This window comes from Pseudorca crassidens, chromosome 10 (genome assembly GCF_039906515.1).
Source record: "Pseudorca crassidens isolate mPseCra1 chromosome 10, mPseCra1.hap1, whole genome shotgun sequence".
NCBI classification, from domain to species: Eukaryota; Metazoa; Chordata; class Mammalia; order Artiodactyla; family Delphinidae; genus Pseudorca; species Pseudorca crassidens.
The window spans coordinates 106899137-106920215 of record NC_090305.1 but is presented as its reverse complement, the minus strand read 5'-3'; the positions used below and the strand labels follow the sequence as shown (position 1 = coordinate 106920215).

At 56.8% G+C, this 21079-nt stretch overlaps 1 protein-coding gene across 1 annotated transcript in view; it reads left to right on the top strand.

Moving 5' to 3' along the window:
• CHCHD6 (coiled-coil-helix-coiled-coil-helix domain containing 6) overlaps window positions 1-21079 on the top strand; it is a 125378-nt gene that overhangs the window by 2399 nt on the left and 101900 nt on the right. The window contains exons 2-4 of the mRNA XM_067755708.1: window positions 8003-8111; window positions 11008-11080; window positions 12681-12825. Of these exons, the coding sequence (XP_067611809.1) occupies window positions 8003-8111; window positions 11008-11080; window positions 12681-12825 (327 nt within the window). The remainder of the gene's footprint in view (window positions 1-8002; window positions 8112-11007; window positions 11081-12680; window positions 12826-21079) is intronic.

Below are 21079 nucleotides of genomic sequence, written 5' to 3'. Positions count from 1 at the left end.
GCTAGCAAAGTGACTCGAGGGTTGGGAAGTCCACCTTGTCTTTAAGCAGGTGAGTGAAAATCACTAGAAAAGATCATTGGTTGAACCAAACGAGAAGTTAATTTAATAGAAGGTATAGGAGGTGTGTGCCAAAGAAGAACATCTGCCTGCTCCTTCAGAGAAAGTTAAATATTCTTTTTTATTTTTTAAAAATAAATTTATTTATTTATGGCTGCGTTGGGTCTTTGTTACTGCGTACGGGCTTTCTCTAGTTGTGGAGTGCGGGGGCTATTCTTCATTGCGGTACATGGACTTCTCATTGCGGTGGCTTTTCTTGATGCAGAGCATGGGCTCTAGGAGCCCTGGCTTCGGTAGTTGTGGCTCGTGGGCTCTAGAGCACAGACTCAGTAGTTGTGGCGCACGGGCTTAGTCGCTCCGCGGCATGTGGGATCTTCCCGGACCAGGGATCGAACCCGTGACCCCTGCATTGGCAGGCGGATTCTTAACCACTGTGCCACCAGGGAAGTCCAAAAGTTAAATATTCTTAAAGACCTCTTGTATTTAATCCCCCCGACCTGGTCCTGGAAAGCATTCTACTTTCCTTAAAATGAAATGACAGGACCTTGCTAGTTTGCACACTCATTTGCATAAGTTTACATAGTGAGTTCAAGCCCTAATTCCGAGGAAGGTAAAAGAAATTTAATTAATGCAAAAAGCTGCAATTATATTCACCTCTTTTTCAGAGCAAGCATGTGTGAAATACATAAAGATTGCATTTCAACCAGTGTGTTTCATTTCATCCTCCAGTAAGAGGAGGTACACACGTAGCCACAACATCCCGTGTGTGACTGTCCCCTCTGCCCCTGCACAGCCATCTTTGGTGACTCAGCTGAAGTTGGTTGCATGTCAACCTGCAGACCCCTGGCTGTTCTCCAGCCTTTGCCTCTTCCATCCACTCGGTTCCCGCTCCCCTTCCCAGGTCGCTTCCCGAGGCTGCTGCTCTAGCTGTGTCCCCAGGCTCATTTCACCCTCAGGGCTATAGCACCTTTACCATCATTCATCGCCACGGGAGGCAAGTCGGGACCACTGCTGAAGGGAAGATCTCAGAGGAGGTCGAGGGACACAAGGGACAGCTCCCCGTGTGCCCACACCAGAGAGGCCAGGCGTCCCCGACGTGTGGGTACCGCTTCACCGCCACCTCAGCAAGCGCTCACTGTGAACTGGGCCTGGCCTGGCAGAGACTACAGGGGACAATGCACAGGGCCCTGCCTCATGGAAGCCTCATCCCAGGAGGGGGAACTGACCGAGAGAAAGAAAGACGAGGCAGAAGAATAAGAATTGCAAGCGCCACGAAGAAAACAAAAAGGATGCGGAGAGTGATGGGGCTTCCTGCTCAGGTGGGCTGGTCAGACAGTGCTGCTTGGATGAGCTGACGGTGACGACGGGCCTGGGCCAGCGGGGAAAGGCTGCTCTGCTCTGGGCTGAGTAGTTTCAGGGCACTGCGTCACCCGGGCCCCAGGCTGACCTTGGGAGATTTCATCCCCATGCAGAGGTGAGGAAGCAGGTTCAAGGGGGTGAAGGAACCCCCGGTCACAGCGAGTTGGTGGTAGAGCAGGAAGCTCAAACTTTCCGGCTCCACAGGCTGTGTGCTTGGCAGCTGCATAGAGGTTGGGATGGTGGAGGAAGTTGTCCAGGTGATGAGGCTAGACGGGTGATGCAGGGCTGTTCACACGTTTCTCTGGAGGCGACATTGGGGTTCTCTATTCAGGGGTGGAGCTTTGGAAAGATTTTATCTGATGATAGTGACTTTTTAAAAAATGACTTTATGGAAAAGTATTTTACATGTAAAATTCACCATTTCAGGGATTTTTTTAAAAGCAAATTTACAGAGTTGCTGTAAATCTTTTAAAGCAAATTTACAGAGTTGAGCACAGTGGGATTTTAGAACATTTACGAGGCCTCACAGGTTCCCCTGTACCTATTTGCAGTCACTCCCCACTCCCGGCCCCAGGTAACCACTAAGCCCTCTGCCTCTGTGTGGTTTGCCTTTTCTGGGCATTTCATGGAAGTACATCGTGCGTCTTTCACGTCCAGTTCCCTTCACTTAGCACAGTGTTCTTGGCGTTGGCTCCTGGACGTTGTGGTATGTATCAGGAGTTCCTTTTATTGCCGAATAGCATCTCATTGTATGGATATTCTGCACTTCGTGTATTCAGTCAGACTGATGGGTATTGGAGTTGTTTCCTTTCTTGACTATTATGAGTAATGCTGCTGTGAGCATTTGTGCATAAGGTTTTTTTGTGGTCGTTTGTTTTCATTTCTCTTGGATAGATAACGTAAGAGTAGCATTGATGGGTCATTCTGCTTATGACTTCGGTGAATTATTAGGTTTAACTTTTTGAGACGCTGCCAAACTGTTTTCTGAAGGGGCTGTACCGTTTTACATCCCCCTCAGCAGGATAGGAGGCTTCCAGTTTCTCCACACCCTCACCAACACTTGTTACCATCTTTTTGACTATAGCAATTCCAGTGAGTGTGAAGTGGTACCTCATTGTGGTTTGAATTTGTGTTTCCCTAATAACTATTCATGTTGAATGTTTTTTCATGTGCTTATTTCCTGCCCAGATATATTTGTTTTTTGGTGAAATGTGTATTCAAATCTTTTGCCCACTTTTAGTAGCTTTTGATGGGGTTGTTTGTCCTTTTTATTGAGTTATAAGCCCTTTATCATATTACGATTTGCAGATATTTTCTCCCAATCTGTGGCTTGTCTTTTCATTTTCTTAATGGTGTCTTTGAAGTGCAAACATTTGTCATTTTGATGATGTTTAACTTATTTTTTTTCTTTTAGTGATTGGGCTTTGGCATCATATCCCAGTAATCTTTGCCTAACCCAAGGTTATAGAAATTTTCTCATATGTTTTCATCTAAGAGTTTTGGCTTTTATACTTAAGTCTGTGATCCATTTTTAGTTAATTTTTGTGTATGATGTGAAGTAAGCCTCTAAATCGGGTTGGCAAATCACTCTGCCATTTTAGGGTGAAAGCAGCCGCAGACAATATGTAAATGAATGGGTGTGGCTATGTTCCAGTAAAACTTTATTTATAAAATCAAGTGTTGAGTTGGATTTGGCTCGAGCACTAGAGCTTGGTGAAGTCTGCTCTAAATCCATCTTTTTTGTTTGAAATGTTTAATTTTCTCAAACTACATTTGTTGAAAAGACTGTCCTTTCCCCATTTGAATTACCTTGGGACCTTGGTGAACATCAGTTGATCATAAACATAAGGGTCTTGGACCCGGTGGGTTCCACCCTGGAGAGAGGTCACCGCATGTCTTCCACAGCAGCCCTGGTCTCCAGGATCCCACCTGCCGTCTCTGCAGAGCGTTGCCTGGTTCCACCCTCTTGCCTTCCTGCACTCCACCCCGGTCATCTCTTTTGTCCTCATTTGTGAGCTGTTGACCTCCGGGTTTTAAACACCCAGACCACAGGTGTCCCCATGCTGCTGGCCATGTCCCCCTGCAAGTCTCCTGGGCGCCTGTGATTCACTGCATCCCCCCACTGCCTCTCCCACTCTCCCTGTTCCTGACGTGTGAAGGTCCATCCAGCTGGTCCCCACGCAGGAAGCTGATCCCACGTGCCCTTTTTCTCTGCATCTGATGTCAACTCTTGTGTCTTCCCTTCCAGCTGCTTCTGTTTCATCCTCTCCTTTTTACCCTCAGGAACTCTTGATCTCATTCAGGCCCGCCCCACCTTCCCCTTGCCCATCTGACAAGTTGTTCTTTCTCCCAACATGCTTGCCTGCCACAAATCTGTACTTCCTGGCACTAGCAGGGTAATGTGTTTTTAAAAGGTACATTTTACTTTTGAGCAGCTCTCAGGCAGTGGAGATAAAATCCAGACAGTCCCGGTGGAGGTCCCTCCCTTCCAGGCCCAGCGGCCTCGCTCTCAGAGACGGCCCCCCCAGCTGGTGGTGTCAGTGATCGTTCAGGGTTAAAGCTGAGGTGCGACCCGCTTACTTCCCACCCATCCGCGCTTCCCGCTGTCTCCAGGTTCAATGCAGATTCCTGGGCCTGGCTCCCGAGGCCCTCTGTGTGCTGGTGCCACCTTCTCCTGTCGCCGCCCGTCCCGCGGGGAGGACACGTGCTGCCGTGCTGTTTCGAGCTGTGCTCCTCTGTCTGCAGGGCTCTCTCTCCCTTCCTTGGCTAAATTCCTCCTTGGCCTTGCGACCAGTTCAGGGGTTCCCTCTGTGCTGTCGCTGGTCACCGTCCTGGGTGGGGGGAGCTCTGCCCCGTGAGCAGGACCTCGTCTGCTGGTCTGTGGCCCCAGCATGTGACCCGGAACCGGGCTCAAGTCAGCAAGATCCTCGCTGGGCAGAGGTTTAAGCTACTGGCTCCATATTTCTTGGATGAAACCATCAGCCCAGAAACTTTGTGGTATTAATCGACAACATTTAAAACTTGGAGGCATTACATCAATTCAATTTTCCGTTTTTCGGGGGAAGAATTGAAAGTCTGGTCCACGTTTCCAGGGGCGCCCCTTGGCTGGAGCTGTGAGGTAGCCACCCTCTGCGGGGCTGTGCTGTCTCCCGTCCTCGCCACGTTGTCCTGGCACTCCCGCTTTGCTGCCAGGCCCGCCTCGTTTGTTTTTGTCACCTGCCTGGCCCCGTGGGCGTCGGTGGTTGCCACCTTTCTAGGGGGGCCTCCAGGACTCTTCTCGTCCAGATACTCGGATTTAAATCTGTGGATCTAATTTCAGCTCACAGAAAACTGGAGGACTAGCCAACAAAATCTCCACAGCAACAGCCGCAGGCAAAGCAGAGGAATCTTCTTAGAGTCACAGGAGGGCAGCGCCTCCCCGGGGTCAGTGTCTGGGCCCCAGGGGCCGCTGACAGACCCAGCTGGTCTGGAACATGCCGGTGCTCAGCCTGCGCGGGGGAGCCGTGGGCCAGGACGCGCGAGAGCAGCAGGGTGCGCTCAGAGGGTGCTCGGAAGGCGGCGCGTGAGTGGCCGCAGCGGTGGCCGTGGAGGGCTAGCTGGCTGCTGGCTCGGGCCAGCGCCCTCCCTCGCCCTTGGGTCATGTTTGGGCGTGAGATCTCGGTGTGCCTCTCCGGCCTGGTCATCTGGTGCAGCCTCTCTCACACACGCCCTTGTCAGGCCCTCGGACAGGCCAGACTCGGCCCCTCTCAGAGGCTGTGCACTCGTCCTCCCCTCTGCTCGGAACTGGATCCTTTTTTCTTGGATCTCAAGATGGGATTGTGGCGGGGCCTCCTCCCTGCAGGGCGGTGGTCTCCTGTTAGTGCCATCTCCTCTGAGGGGTCTTCCTGCCACCCCGTGTGCACCCGGCCCTGCCGGACTGTGTTTTATTCTCTCCCAGCGCTTAACCACTAACATGCCTCACAGATTTTGAAGACACATATTTTTGAAATAGAGATCCCCTGTAATATTGATAGGTGGAGAAATCCACCTCTCACCCTTTGCCGTTAGTCCCCGTTTCCCCCCTCCCCCAAACCCCAGGCAGCCCATCTAGTGTCTGTCTCTAGAGATTTGCCTGTTCTGGGCGTTTCACACATGTATGCGGCCTTTTGTGTCTGGCTTCCTTCACTGAGCACGATGGTGTGGGCTGTGTTAGTAGTTCATCCCTTTCTATGGCTAATGTTCCATTATTTTCATTCACCTGCCCATCAGTTGATGGTTATTTGGGTTGTTTCCACCTTTGGCCATCACAGATAATGCTGACGTGAATGTGCACGTGCAACCCGCTGTGAATGTGTATTTGCATTTGTCTTGAGTGGGTACCCGGGAGTGGGATTGCTGGGCCTAATGGTGACTCTGTGTTGAACTTTGGAGGAACTCGCAGACTGTTCTCCACTGTGGCTGCACCCTTTATTTGCCACCAGCAGTGTATCAGGGTTCCAGCTTCTCCATGTCCTTGCCAGCACTTGTCCCTATCTGACTTCTTGGTTATAGACATTCTAGTGGGTGTGAAGTGGTATCTCATTGTGGTTTGAATTTGCATTTCTCTCATGAGAATGAGAGCATCTTTTCATTTGCTTATGGGCCATTTGTGTATCTTCTTTGGAGAAGTGACTGTTCTGATTCTTTGCCCATTTTTAAATTCGGTTGTTTTTCTTTGTATTATTGAGTTGTGGGAGTTCTTTATATATTCTAGATACATGTCCCTTGTCACACATATGATTTGCAGATTCTGTGGGTTGTCTTTTCAGCTTACTTGATTGTGTCTTTTGAAAAACGAAACTCTAATTTTGATGAAGTTCAGTATATGTTTTCTCTGATTGCTCATGCTGTTGGTGGCATATCTACAAATTCACTGCCAAAGCCAAGGTCAAGAAGATTTACGCCTGTGTTTTCTTCCAAGAGTTTCATTGTTTTAACTCCTGCATTTAGGCCTCTGATCCCTTTTGAGTCAGATTTTGTATATGGTGTGAAGTAGGGGTCTAACTTCATCCTTTTGCACGTGGATGTCCAGCTCTCCCAGCACCCTTTGCTGACGAGACTATTCTTTCCCCATTAAATGGTCCTGGCACCCTTGTCAGTCAGTTGAGCACAGATGTATAGGTTTATTTGTGGGTTCTCAATTCTCTTCCACTGCTGTGTGTGCTTGGTCTTCTCTTGTTCTATAATCATTAATTAGCTATTTGATTTGTATCTGTCTTAAATACTAGAGGGACTCAGTTATTATTATTATAATCTTTACTTGCTGAAAGAAACGTTCATGGTAAAAAACTGAAACACAGAAGTGCCGAAAGTGAACGTCCTGGCCCAGCCGCTCTTGTCCCGTGTGCAGGACACGCCCCGGGACGTCTGGTGTGTGCCCCGAGTGGATGCGTACATGGGGAATGTGTGTGTGCCAAGGTCAACGTGTATATATCGCAGGTCTGCGTCTTTATAATTGTGTATCTGTTTTACAAAGTCGAGATACAAAGTGTCCTCTGACTCCCGGGTCAGCGGTGGCATCCTTCCATGGCAGGCACACGTCTTACCTGTCCTTTCTCGACAATTCCGCGGTGTTTCATAGGAGGCGCACCATCATTTCTCTCACCACTGCCTGTCGTTGCTATCATGTTGTTTCCTTTTCCTGTGCGAGTCCAGCGCTGCTGTGCACACGTGGGAGCACTTTCCTCGCCTGGATCCCTGAAGTGGAGCTGCGGATGGTGGACTCGGTCTTCAAGTCATCTTAACGTCTCCCCTCGCTGTGCTTTGTGATGCCTTGCACATACTGGGCACTTAATAAATATTTATTGATGTCAACTCTTAGGGGCTTTTATTCTGGATTCATCCCTCGCTGGCTGTTTCATTTCAGTCAAGTGTTTTATGACACCCTCGTACCCATTTCACTCCTCTACAATGGGGGAAAGATTTGATCATCCGGTCGTCACTGGGGGAGCCAGGGTGAAATGAGCCAGGCCGTGCTGGATTTTCTGCTGTGACGGTGGCCCTGGTGGGACTCAGACGGGAAGGAGAGGCGGCCCCGGCCCTCAGGGTGTTTACAGGCCATTAGACGAGGCCCATAGAATGTGAGACGCTTCCTAAGAGGTGCGCCTGTTGTAACAGGGAAAGGATTGGGAGAAATGGTCCTTAACTCGGGTGCTGTCTGGAAGAGCCCACCGTAGAGGGACCCTGGGACGCCCACAGGGAAGGGTGAGGTTTGCACAGCTGGAGGCGTCCACCCTCTGTACAGGGTGGGGCTGTAGTGGTTCTCAGCAGAACGGATTCAGGGCAGGAGAGAAGAAGGGGAACTCGGGGTCCCCTGAGTGTGTGGGAGCAGAAGGTGCAGCCGGGAAGCCAGTGGGGGACACGCTGTGGCCCGTGGAGTCCAGGCTGGGCGTGGCGTTGACCTGGCGGGTGCCAGGCCAGCACGAGAGGTTTCTGTGTGGAATTCCTTACGTTATTGGAGTTGGTCTTGCAGAATTAGTCTGCTCAGAAATCTGGGGCATGGGTAGAGGGGAGTCTTCACTTCTAGAGGGTTCTGTCATTTAACTGTTCCCCTCAATCCTTCCCACAGCTGTCTGAAAACGTGGTCAACCGCATGAAAGATCCTGGCCAGCCTTCCAGAGTGGGGCCGCTGACCCCTGCAGCTGCCGCCCTTGTCTCCTCTGAAGGCCGGGAGAAAGGTAGGCCGGGTGGCAGTTCTGCACGGGGACGGAGTGGGCGCTCCTCCTGGACATGAGCTGCCGGCTGAGCCCGCGGGAGGTGCATGACGTGAGCGCTTCCCACGAGAGAGTGGCCCCCGAACCGGGTGCTGTCCTGTTCAAGGACTGCAGCGCTGTGTAGTCAGAGCCTCTGTGACCATGACCAGGGCCGGAAGTTCCCCACTGTTGCAGCTTCTCCGCACGTAAGCAGTGAGTGGGTGACCTTGGCGCCAGCCCCAGAGCTCTGACCTGCCCTCACACTCCGGGGTCCTGGCCCAGCTCCTGGGACGGTGCTCGTGGGGCTTCCAGGAGGGTCGCCACCCCGTGCCCCCGGCTCCTTCCCCAGCTCGCTGTGGAGCTGCTGCCTGAGCCGGACTGGAAGCGCTTTTGTTCCCCACTGTCGTGTCCGTCACAGGTGAAGAAACGTGTGCTTTTCTCCAAGTGACTCCTGTTAACAAACACCAAGGAACACTAGCGTTAGAGTGGAGAACGTGTGGTGCGGAAATATTAAGACACTACAAACAGGAAAAGTCCTCGTGACAGCTGATTAATGAGAAGAGTTCGTTGATGAGAATCTGGGTCCCCCTGCTGTAACCTGAGGTGTGAGTTGTTCGCTGACGGGCTGGAGGGGCCTGGCCGTGTGGGGCATGGATGCCGTCCCGACCCCCAGTGAGTGACTGCGGCCTCACGTTGGAGCTGTCTTCTCCGCCCACGGCCCCGTTCGGGTGCGAGCGCATAGGGGGCCGCACCTTGCTTGTCCCCCCGGCACGTCCTGAGCGCCGGCCAGGGATGCGGTCACGAGGCGCGCGCTGGCACACGTAGGCAGGGAGACGGACCCTCCCCCAGGGCAGCCCAGCTCCCGTCAGGAGCCGCGTGCGCAAGCCTGTGGCTTACAGTGTCACGCGACAGTGCGACACGCAGCAGAAGCCCACAGAAGACGCCCTCGTCCTTTTCCGGGGGGTCATCCTCACCGTCTCTCCGGCCGGCTGGAGAGAGGGTTGAAGAGGCCTCACGTGCGTGAGTGAGCTGTAGGAGGGGGAGAGGCAGAGGGCGAAAATGGCTGCAATATGTCAGGCCACGTCAGGTTCAGCCTTGGAAGAGAAAAGAAGCATTTGTTTCAGTCTTGCTACGTTTGAGCAGTTTAAAAAGCAAGAAGAGTGGTTCATCTATCATTCGGTTTTGGTTTAACAAAGTATTTTGCTGTTTGAGGGTGAGTGAGTTTGGAGGTTCTGAGGGCTGGATTTGTCAGCATGGGCGGAATGCCCTGAAATGGATGAATTTTAAAATACTTTTACTTTTAAAATCCAGTGTCTGCTTTTACTTTAGTGATAGAACAAGATAGAAAAAGAAGTTAAAATTAAACCCTTGTGCCAAACCATACGCCAAATGCATGTCAGAGGAAGTCACAAGTTGAACTGGGAGAGGTGCAGTCATACAGCTAGAGCGGCAGGCAGCCTCTTAACCCCGTGTCAGGCGAAGAGACCTTAAATGAAGAGGAGGAGTGGGGGCTGTGACTGAACGATTGGAGACAGTTTAGAAGAAATGAATGAACAAAGAGTGACAAACTAGGGAGTAGAGCCGACAGGGAGGGAGCAGTGTTCATATGTAAAGAGTCCTTGGAGCCCTCTGACGGCTGCATGGAGAATGTGTACAAACGGTCAGAGAGGTGACGAGAGCCAGCTCCATGGAGGGTTGACACGCTTGAACCTGCAGGCTGCCGCGCAGCGTGGGCGCGGGGGTCCGGCCACAGGCTCTGCGGTGGGTGCACGCGTTACTTTTGTAGTCGTGAAAAAGGAAAACTGTATAGAAAGCAGAAATAAACGTGGTGGACCTTACGCCACTAGAGTTGTTATAAGTCAGGCCCTAAGCCCAGGGAGCGTTCGCGTCACATCCACACCAGGCAGCGGCGCCTCCTGCACGTTCCCGGCCGAGGACCTGGTGCGGCCCCGAGGGCTGCCCTCCCCGGCCCAGCGTGCCTGCCCGGCCTTCCGGGAGAGGCGTGGGCCTGGGTGAGTCCCGGGGCGCTGCGCGCGGTGAGGGCCCTTCCGGAGGGGCTGAGCCCCTCAGCTTCCGAGGTCAGCAGCTGAAAAGGTCTTGGGAGAAGCACCCCAACCCGTCTGCCTCCCAAAGCCTGGTTCCCCGGCCGGGTCTCGTGTGGCCCGAGTGGCTGAGCGTGGAGGCCTGCGATGGGGTGGAGGGCATGTGACCAAGGCCTCAGCGGAGCGGGGACGCCGAAGCCTGGGGCAGTGGGGAGGAGCAGAACCTCAGTGTCACCGCGCGGTGGGAGAGGAGAGTGAATTGGGTTTGCTCGGAGATCCCCACGTTCTCGGCCATGGGAAGGTAGACCTACTGCGACAGCTTAAAGGGCCCAGTGACACTAGAGGTGAAGCAGGTGAAAGGTGACATAGATGTCCTTAAGTGGGGCGTTGGCCACATTCAGGATCGAAACCCTACAGAAAGGGGTCTGAGAGAAACCAGGCACGAGGAGTCTCCCCCCATGGCCCCCGCCCTGCCAAGCCAGGCGACACCCCGGGGCTGTGCTCTCAGCTCGGACAGAGCAGAGCTTCCCTCAGCCGGTCTGGCCTCTGGGGAAGGTGACCTGGATTCCCAGTGGCCGCAGAGGGAGGAAGGGGGATTTGGACCACCGCACTCAGGTGTCCACACTGACCCAGCGACCAAGCCGTCCTATGCAGGAGACGGGCAGAGGGGCCTTCGGGCCACCCCTCTCCTAACCACAGAGTAAGGCTGTGTTCTGTGTCTGCCTGGGGCACATCTGTCCATGGGGTGACATCCTGGGCCCTCTCCTGGGTGACACTGTGCCTCTGTCCGTCCATGGGTTGCTGCTGATGGACTGACCTTCTCTTCTCCCCCTTTGCAGAGTCTAAATCGCCCAGGCCGGAGAGTGGCGGTGGCCGGCGGCCCTCGGGGGCGGAGGTGGATCTCCTCAGGAGGTAAGCCGAGGGCCCACTCACCCCGGCCCTGCGCCCCGCCCCAACGCGCCCTCCTCACCGGGTACCTTCTCCTAAAGGCCGGAGTGTTTGTGTCACAAACGCCATCTTATTTAGGTGGGATGCCAAGCCTGTGATTTAGGTGGCACTAGTCCCAGTGTTCAGATGAAGACACTCCCGGGTGTGGGAGGGCCAGGACTAAATGGCCGAGTGGCCGCGCTGCTAGCCTGGTGCGTGCCGCTGTGTTTGCAGGAGCTGCCTCCATGGACAGGCTCCAGGGTGTGGGTGGCCTCTCCCAGCACAGGCCACAGCCCAAGAGCTTCCCTGCCCGGGGGCTGGTAGGCCAGTGGCCGGGCCCAGAGGTCCCCAGAGTGTACCCTGAGACTCCAGGCCTCGGGGAAGGCGGAGCTGAGCGCCCCTCTCCCTGGGGTGTGGTCCGCGGGGCCCACGCGGGGCGTGGAGTTGTCACAGCGCTGACTCAGTGAGCTGTCGGCTGGTACTGAGGGACCTCGTCTGCAGCTTCCAGGCCGTGGCCTCTGTAACAGGGACTCAGAGTTAGCTTAGGGACCCCCGGTCAACCACGGCTGGACAGCTCCCTCTGCAGGTCAGCCCAGCCATGGCTGTTCCGTGGTCAGGGGTCAAGACCCCACCTTCTGAGAATTTCCAGTCCTTAATCCCAAGAGACCTCCCAAAAATAAATGACCAGAACCTTTTTAAAAAAATGCTTTTAAACATTTTAAAAATGTTGAAGTAACACATGCTAATGGAAGACTTAGGATAATATATATGAAAGGAAAAAACCGCCCATAGATTCATCATCCCTTGTTAGTATTTTGGACTGTTTCTTTCAAATGTCTTCTTTCCTCTAGTTTAGGGTTATTTTTTCAAAGTCATGTAAAATTTTGTATCTTGCTGTTTTTACCAGTCTTCTAATTATCTTCCCTTTGTTGCACCTCGTCGTAAGCGTTTTTATTGCTGAAGGCGCCGTATGTGGGTGCTCAGTTTTAAAGCCGCGCATGGCATGGTGGGCAGCGTGGCGCGGAGGGCCTCACGTCTGTCACGTGCCCCCAGGCCGACCTGCCGCGGCCCCTTCACTGTGTGCGTTTTCTACACCCTAATAAATAACACTTCTGAGAACATCTCAGGACCGGTAACTTTTTTCTTTCTCTAAGATGATTTTATTAGGAAGACTGGAAACAGGTCCAAGGATAGGGACACGTTCAGGATGGAGAGTTGAATGTTCAAAAGCAAGGCTACTGCTTCTGAACCTTCCTGCCCGCAGGTGGGGGAGGTGGGCTCCCCCCTCGCCCCGCCCCTCTAAAGGAGCAGCTCGAGTGAGGGTTGATCCCGTGCCCCGAGGATCTCTCATTTGGCGTTTGGCTATCTGATTCCTCACCTGGTTGTCAGGCCCTCTGCTCCCAATCTGTATTGTTCTGGCTGAGAAAGTGTCACACTGTCCCTGCACACACCACTCCCAGGGGACTGTCACTGGTGCCTGACCCTCTCTGGCGCCACAGCGTTCCACCAGCCTTCACGTCCCTGGTCCCTGGCAGATGAAGCGAGCTGCGTCTGCATCTGCGTCTCCTGTCTCTCCCTGGCCCAGGTGTGACAGGGGGCAGGCCGTGGTCCAGGACGAGCTGCTCCAGGTGGTGACGAGGGACAAAGAGGCGGCTGCCAAGCCCCAGAGCGCGTCCCTGCGGCAGGGGGAGGGCGGCATGGACCCGGAGACGCATCGGTCCGCCCAGCTGGTGAGTGTGGGTCCCTGGCTGGCCTCCTGGCTCAGTGGCTCTGGGAAGCAGAGGTTGGCCCTGGAACCTGATGGGTCCAAAGTCCCAGCTTCTCCTCTGTGGAAAGGGTGTCTTTCTAGGGACCAGGAGCAGGGGGGGCGGTTCTTATAGCCCCGGCTCTGTCATTGATTTGCTTTGTGGCCTGTGGCCTCAGGTCTGCACAGTGAGAGCTGGATCATTGGGTGCTGGGTCCCGGAACCTCATAGGTGTAAGTGCTGTGAGGACATGTGTTCCAGGAGGGTGCAGAGGGAGAGTACTGTGGGCTTGGGGCCTTGCAACAAGCCAGAAACAGAAGGAGAAGTCACCCTGGGTGCGGAGCCGAGCTGTCTGCCCACTGGCTGGGGCGCATCCTCCGGCCCCAGGGAGCATCTTGGACTGTCCTGGTGGTCACACTCGGGCTTGTCTGCGGCTCGAGAGGAGGTGGTGAGGCCGGGCCCAGCAGTGCTGGCAGATCGCGGAAGCACACCGCGTTGGCTGTTGCCATTCTGGGTACATTTAACCGATGGGAGGTACCATCAGGTCTTTCTGCTGTGGGTGCAGGCTGCGTGTCACAGCAAGAGAGGTCACAGTGCCCCAGGAGCCACCACGTCATCACGGCCCGGGTACCCTCTCCTGCGGACCCAGTCACACTCAGCAGCAGGAGGAGGATGTTCCGGAAGCCCCAGCACAGATCCTCTGACATCCCTCTGCCTGGACGGCACCAGGGCCTGTGGCTGGGCCAGCCCTCGGCACAGGGAACCGGGAGCGCTCCGTTGGCTGGAGCTGGGGCTCTTTTCTAATCATGTTTGCGGGGAGGTGGGGGTGGGCGTCCGGAGAGAGCTAGGACTGTCAGGAAGTATTAATTCTCTCAGTGGTGGAGTGTGGGGTGTTCCCACACGTCCAAGGAATTCTCCACACCAGCTGCGTGTCCTACAGTTCAGCTCAGTTGTGACACTGTCTACCCGCGGTGGCATCAGATCCCCAGGTTAAGGGCTTGGTCCCATCAGGCTGCCCCCCCCGACCTCTCCCCCAACTTCAGATGCCAGTTGAAGCCAGGTTGTCACGTGTGCTTCTGACCCACCGGCTGTAGATGAGAGGTTCCCACGGCCCCCTCCTCAGGTTGGATTAACTTGCTAGAGCAGCTCAGAGAACTCAGAGGAACACTTGACTTGCTAGATCATAGGCTTCTGATAAGAGGCGTGGCTCAGGAGCAGCCAGACGGAAGAGACGCTCTGGGGAGGGTGGGGGAAGGCCCCCGAGCTTCCACGCCCCTCCCAGCACCCCACCCCCCCCACCCAGCCTCCACGCCTTCCCAGCCTGGGCGCTCTCTGAACCCGCTCCTTCGGGGTTTCTGTGGAGGGTTCCTTATGCGGGCGTGATTGACTACATCACGGCCACTGGTGACTGATTCCGCCTCCAGCCCCCCTGCCTTCCCGGAAGGTCAGGGGCTGGGACCCACGTTCCAGGCCTCTGATCACACGGCGGCTCCACTGGCACCCAGCCCCATCCTTGGGTGGTTTCCCAGAGTCAGCTCATCAGCATAAGGAAAGACACCTTCATCCCTCTCAGCAGAGGAAGTTCCAAGGGTTTTGGGAGCTCCGTGCCAGGAACGGTGGGCAAAGACCAAATACGTCTTTCTTGTTGTAAACCGTGATGTCATGTCAGGAATGGGGTGGGGAACAGCTGTAGCAGCGTCTGACACCACGTGCCCCCGGGGCCACGGCCGGGACACCAGGAGCTCCCCGAGCTCCACAGAAGGAAGCTGGATGGTGTGAGGGCTCTGCTTGGACACCCCTCCCGGGGGGGGGGGGGGCTCTGCCCAGGTGTGCGGATCACGCAGCAAGCATGTGAGACACGCAGGTTGAACTGGGCCCTCGGGAAGGAGCAGCCATGTAGGATCCTCGCCCCTGGGAAACGTCCAGTCTAGTGGGAAGACAGACTTGAACCAGAAACTGAAAACGGCCAAACCGTTACAGTGAATGTGAGCCTGAGGCAAAGAGAATGTGCCTGGGATGCAGAGGCCATGGTGTCGGCCGAGGGAGCAGCTGGGCTGAGCCAGGCGGGCAGGAGGCGGCACTGGACGTGGTGAGGATGAGCGAGCCGCGTGCACGCACCGCAGGAGGCCGTGGACCAGGGGCCTGCCCAGTGACGCCGAAACTGAGACGGAGCCCCAGGAGCTGTAGGGATGGGTGCTGTGCTCTGAACTGTGGCCGTCTGGTGGAGAATCCTGACGCAGGGAGACCCCTGGTGAGGACAGACAGGCAGCCCGACAACCTGGTGGGAAGGACCCTGGTTGGGGACATGCAGGGTTAATCGGTGTGGATGGAGCAAAAGCGTTGGCGCCTGGGACAGTTACCCAGTAGGCATGGCAGCCTGCAGGGGTGGACTGTCACCTGGAATGGGGTCACCACAGCGAAAGGGATTCACAGCCTCCCTCCCTCCTGCCTCCGGTCCAGGTGTGGGTTTCTTGGCAGGAAGGGTATCTTTAGAGGGAAGAAGACACATCCTGCCTGGATTCGCCCGGACGTCTGGGGGGACGGTGCCCCCTGCCAGAGCTCTGAGGACCCGCGGGCCCCGTGGCTGCCTTCACATTGCAGGTGTCCATGACTCCTTGTTGGGGCCCTGCTTTTGATCAGTGCCCACTTGCTCGTGCAGTTGGCGCCGCCATTCCCTTTTAGGAACTCACCTGCTTCTTGTCGTGTGTCCCTGGGTGGGATTCCAGTGGCCTCTTTCCCTGCTCTGGTCCAGGCAGGGTCTGGGCACGTGGCCCAGGCAGCCAGTCGCGCCCTGGAGCAGGACCTGCAGTGCTGGGTGAGTGGGAGGCCGCTGATGGGGAGGACCACGTCCCACACCTCCACGTGCCCTGGGCATGGGCTGAGCAGACACAGACACGTGGCTGGTGTGGAAGGCGAGGTGAGGCCGATCGGGCCTGCTCTGCGCGTTGCCCGGGCAGAGGTGAGCGAGGCCGCCGCCGTCACCTTCACTTGGTCGGTGTGGTCGCAGCTTCTTTAGCGGAGGTAGCCTCAGAACTGTGCTTTGGAGGGTTTAAAGTAAGAGCAGAAAGACGGGGAGAAGAACCTGAGGGGAGCAGAGCGGCTTCTCCCTCCTCCCCTGAGTGCCCGCCAGGCGGGACGAGGGAGCCTGCCGGGCGGAGTGCTGAGGCTGGATCCAGCCTGGGCCCCGGGCTCGTGCCCCGACCGTGCACCTGCAGCCTCGTCTAGAGGGTGCTGAGCGCGCTGACATTTAGCACGCTCTTTGCTCTGACGTTTACAGTATGGACTTTTCAGTCCTCTTCTGCACGAGAGAATAATTGAGCTCATTACTGGGAAAAGTTCATAAAACTAATAACAAGGAAAGGTAATAATTTTTATAACCTACTCCTGAGGACCGAAGTGTTCCCGTTGCCTGCCCAGCGGCGCTGCGGTGAGCTGCCGAGTGTTGATGCGTGTTCCTGCACGTGCGTGTGTCTGACCCCGAGTTCCCGTGCCCGAGCACAGTGAGGCCGAACAAACAGCGGAGCTGGGAGCAGAGAAAGGTTTCTTGCGAGGAGACAGATGGCTCACCCCCAATCTCCTGAACTCCCCGAAGGGTTTCAGCAAAGTACTTTTCAAGGCCAGGTGAGGGAGGGGAGCCGCAGGGTGTGTGATCAGCGGGTGCGCAGTTCTCTGATGGAACACTGGCTGATGGTGGGTAGCAGGGTGGGGTCACGGGCTAATATCGTCAGTCCTCAGGCTCCAGGAGGCCTGGGGGCTGCTCGTCATCAAGTAGTTACCGTGTTCCATTTGGTGGGGATTTTCACATCTGTAAAACAACTCAGGGGTGTGCAATAGATACTGTTTTCTGGGTGCTTCTGAGAGGAACTAGAGCCGAGGAGGGGAAGGGCCTGCCCTGGGAGGGCCCCGTAGAGTCCTGCTCGGTTGCACGAGGGCTGCGGAGCCTCAGGTGTAGCTGGGGTGGAGGCCTGGGCATCAGCGGGGCCTGTGTGACGTGTGCTTCCCTCTGAATCGGGGAGGAAGTTTGGAGCCCAGATCCCACGTTCCAGAGAGGAATATGAAAGAACAGAGCGGTTTCTTGGCCTCGGTCTTCTGGTGCGAGAGCTTTACAAACCCAGGGGATGGAGCAGCGAAGGCCTGGCAGAGCCTTCCTTTAGGGAGAGCGAGACTTACGACCCTGCCTGTTGGATTCCTGAGCGTATTATTAGGAGTGTGAAACTGCAGTACACCTGATAGAAAGTACAAACTTCCATCTCTTTTCTTTTCCAGTGAGCGATTCTTTTATGACGTTATATATATGTTCTCTGGGTGCCTGTCGTATGTCAGGCACTGGGTTAGTTTATTGATACAGCTGCTGTCCCCGAGAGGCTCTGTAGTTCAGTGTTCTCACGAGTGGCTGCACAGAAGACCACGTGATCCCAGCACAGTGCCTCCCCTTCGGGAGTTGATCATCTAAGGAACAAGACGCACAGAGGTGCAGGAGGGGAGAAGTAGAAAGAAAGTCTGCTGCTGAGGTCAAACCAAAAGGAATCTGCCCAGGCCCAGGGGGCTCCTGGTGTTCAGGGCTGTCCCTCCGCAGGCAGGCGGGGCCTCCACAGGCCTGGTGTAAGGGCTGCCCCGCCCTGCCCACGGCCACTCCCCTCCACCCCAGTCACATCTGCTCAGAGGGCGGTGGTGGAGCTGGTGGGGGGGGTGGCGGTGCACTTCATTCTTTTAGGGAATTGGAGCAGTCAGTTAGAAGGGGTAGCGTGAGGCCTCCTGGGTTCCTACTTTCCTTGTTCAGGTCGAAGTTAAAATCACTCGGCCTGTGGTTAAAGGATGTGACAATTCTTAGAGAAAGGAAAACTATAGGTAGGCTCGTGTGAAAACTGGTTCAACCATATTTTAAGCTGGTTACACACCAAAAAAAACCTTTGGTTTTATTTCGCATATACTTTATACAAACTGGGGGTGGAGGGAGGGCGTGAACCCAGACGCGGGCTAAGAGCTGGCGCCAGGTTCACGGCTGGCCCTCGGCACATCAGGCCTGTGTCATGACGCTGCAGGGGTCGCGGGGACCGAGGAGGGAGCCTGGCACGAGTGGGGGCCCGTCTGGGCTCCCCCGATCCCCGGGCACTCTGTGCGTTGCTGGAAAAGTTAAAATTTATTCTTCTCTGCTTCACCTCCACCCGGGGACCAGGACACGGAGTCCACGGAGCTGACCTTAGGACAGACCTGCGCGTTTCCTGCCTCCATACGTCCATTTATTTGGGGGCAGATGCCTTGGGCCTTCCGCACGGGTGGTGTGGGCGTGGCGGGCGGGGCGCGGAACGAGGGAGGGCTCCCGGTTCAGCCTGGCCTTGGGCAGACGCCCACCCGCACCCTCTGCTCTCTGCGCCTTTGGCCCGGCTGCCCAATGCTGTGCGCCAGGACCACCTGGGGACTCAGTAAAAATATACGTACTTGGATCTTGGGCTGGAAACAGTGGATTTGACGCCAGAATCCACATTGCTAACAGCCCCCGTGGTGCTGGTGCAGCAGGCCCGGAGCCGGCTCCTGGACCGGCGTTGGGAGCCCGGGGACCCCCCAGTTCTCGGCCCTTTTTGCTGCTGTGCCCCGCGAGATGTGGTGTATCCCACGGGTGATGCGGCTCCCGTGGTCCTAGAGGGCAGGGGCTGTGCTGTGTGACACGAGCTCCAGGTGACCGGTCCTGATGCAGCTCCTGCCCAGATGGACGCCTTGGTCAGACTTCCCGGCCTCAAAGGGAATCGGGAGCCCCTCGCTGAGGAGAGCAAGGAAAGAGGCCGCTCTGTGCTGGAGCCAGGCCTGGAGGAGCTGGGCGAGCAGGGCTCGGCGCTGGGGGGCGGGCGAGGGTAGACTGTGGCCGGAGCCGGGCAGGGATGGCCAGGTGCACCCCCTGGCCCCCGCAGGGACCTGACATGTGTGCAGCCGGACCCTGGGGCCTGGCCGTGTGAGGTTGGAGGCACGTGGCGGGAGCGGAAGGAAACCACGTCCAGGCACGTTGGACTCACTGTCCGGCCCGAGTGCGGAGGCTGCTGCCCGTCTAGGCGCCTCCCCATCGCCGGGAGCCCCGTGGGCCCTGCAGAGCTGAGGGCGGGCCAGCGGCATCACCCGGGAAGCTCGTTGGGCTCTTGTTTCCTGTCCGGCTGTCCAGCCCACAGGGGCACCGTGGTGCGTCCTTAGGTGGAAAAGTCCTGTTTTCCCTCAGCTGTTGTGCACATTTTCACCACCTGGAAGGCGAGGCGGCGGGCGGGGCACGAGCAGGGAGGAGGGGGCACCTGTGGCGAGTGGACAGCGGGTGGCCCTTCCCTCTGAAGTGGGGCCGACGCTCTGGGTGCCGAGCAAGGTGCCTTCGGTGCCTTTGGGTGAGAGGCTGGGGCTCCAGGGGCTTCGCAGCCCGGCCATCTACCGGGTCTGAGGGGCCTCTGCTGGTGACGCCAGAGGCTGGAGACCCTCCTTAGTGCTGACCTCGTGGGGCAGATGGCCAACGCGGTGCGCTCCTGGTGCCACTGCGTCTTAGTAGCAGGGCATGCGTCACCGGGCACGTCCGTTAGTGCCGGGGATGAGCGCCGAGCCAGTGGTGGGCTGGATCCAGGGCGCTGAGGGCAGGCTTCCCTCCTAGGCCTCTCCAGGGACTCGGCTGCTGGCCTCAGCCAGGCTCCTGGGCACCTGTGTGCCTGATGGGCCCCCAGGGCCCGGGACGCAGCCTCCCTTGGGGAAACGCAGCCCCGGAGGCTGACCTGGGCCGTCTGATGGGCACTGGGGCTGAGGTGGCAACTTACTGACCTCCCGCGTCGTCCCTCGGGAGGCCCAGGGCCTGGCTCAGAGTCTGGGGCCTTCCTGTTTTGAGTGGGTCTCTTGCGGCCTGGGCGAGCCTGACGGCGGGGGAGACCCGGCACCCCTGCATGCACTCCATGCCCGTGGGTCCTGAGGGGCCGTCCGTCCGCCTGGCCCGTGGGTCCTGAGGGGCCGGTCCTCCACCTGAGCCCCGTGGGTCCTGAGGGGCCGGCCCTCCACCTGAGCCCCGTGGGTCCCGAGGGGCCGTCCGTCCGCCTGGTCTGTGGGTCCTGAGGGTCCGTCCGTCCGCCTGGCCTGTGGGTCCTGAGGGTCCGTCCGTCCGCCTGGCCTGTGGGTCCTGAGGGGCCGGCCCTCTGCCTGGCCCGTCCTGGCAGCGGCCTGTGTCCCTTTTCTGCCCCTGGGGTGGAGCTGGGCTGGCGCCTGCCTGCTTCTACACCTGCTCCAGGATGCCAGCAGGCTGGGGAGAGGGGAAGGCCATGGGTTATTTTCAGTGTGTTGATGTGGTTTTTTCACATAGTCTTCGGGGAGCTACCATTCTGCCTGCTCCTTTCTGTTTCAGATTTGTCAATTAGCAGACCATGTTTGCCTCGCGGGTAGATGCCATTGCTGGCTACTGGCAGGGTAAAGAATGGGAAAGAGGTTATTTGGCTGACAAACCCAGCAGTGGGACAGGGGAGAGTCCCAGGTCTTCACTAACCCCCATGTCTGCTCAGTGGCCAAGCCAGGTCCCTGTCTTGTGTGTCTGGGTCAGCACGGCATGTGCGCCCATCGGGACAAGTTTGGCTGTAACAGAAGCCCGGGTGCGGTGGCTTCAACGGTGGGGGTGTGTTTATTTCAAGGACAAGTCGTTGGGCAGAAGGCCTGGCAGGCGCTGTGGCTCGGAGCAGGGTCCCTGTCCTCCTTCCCTCTTGATCCGGCGACCTCCTCAGGGCTGCAGTGTGGCTACTGTGCCTCCAGGCATCACGGCAGTTTTCCAGTTGGGAAGAAGGAAGGGCCCAAAGCCTTTCCTAGTGAGGTTTTGTTGTTTTATGTGGGAGGGGCAGCCTCCCTAGGGGCCTCCTCGGCAGAACGGGGTCCTAGGGCCACCTCTGGCTGGAAGCGGGGTTGCGGTGGTGATTTTAGGTGGACATTTGACACCCCCAGATCAAGGAAGGGTCTGGGCACTGGTCGGGCGGTGGGCTGGAAGGCTCCCTGCTGCGGGACCTGGGGGCCTGGATGCAGAGTCTCTATGGACACGGCACAGCCTGCGCCAGCCTCATTTCCTCCCATGTCCAGTGGGAGCGTCTGGAGCTGCTGGGAGCAGGCGCAGCGTCCAGCTCGCCGTCTGGCTGGTGGGGGCAGGGGTGCCTGCACCCTCTGCGTCTGGCCCGCCTCCCCCAGGATGAGGGGAGGAGGAGCTGCGTCTGGAGGCAGCAGTGGGGATGATTCTGCGCGGAGGGGACGCT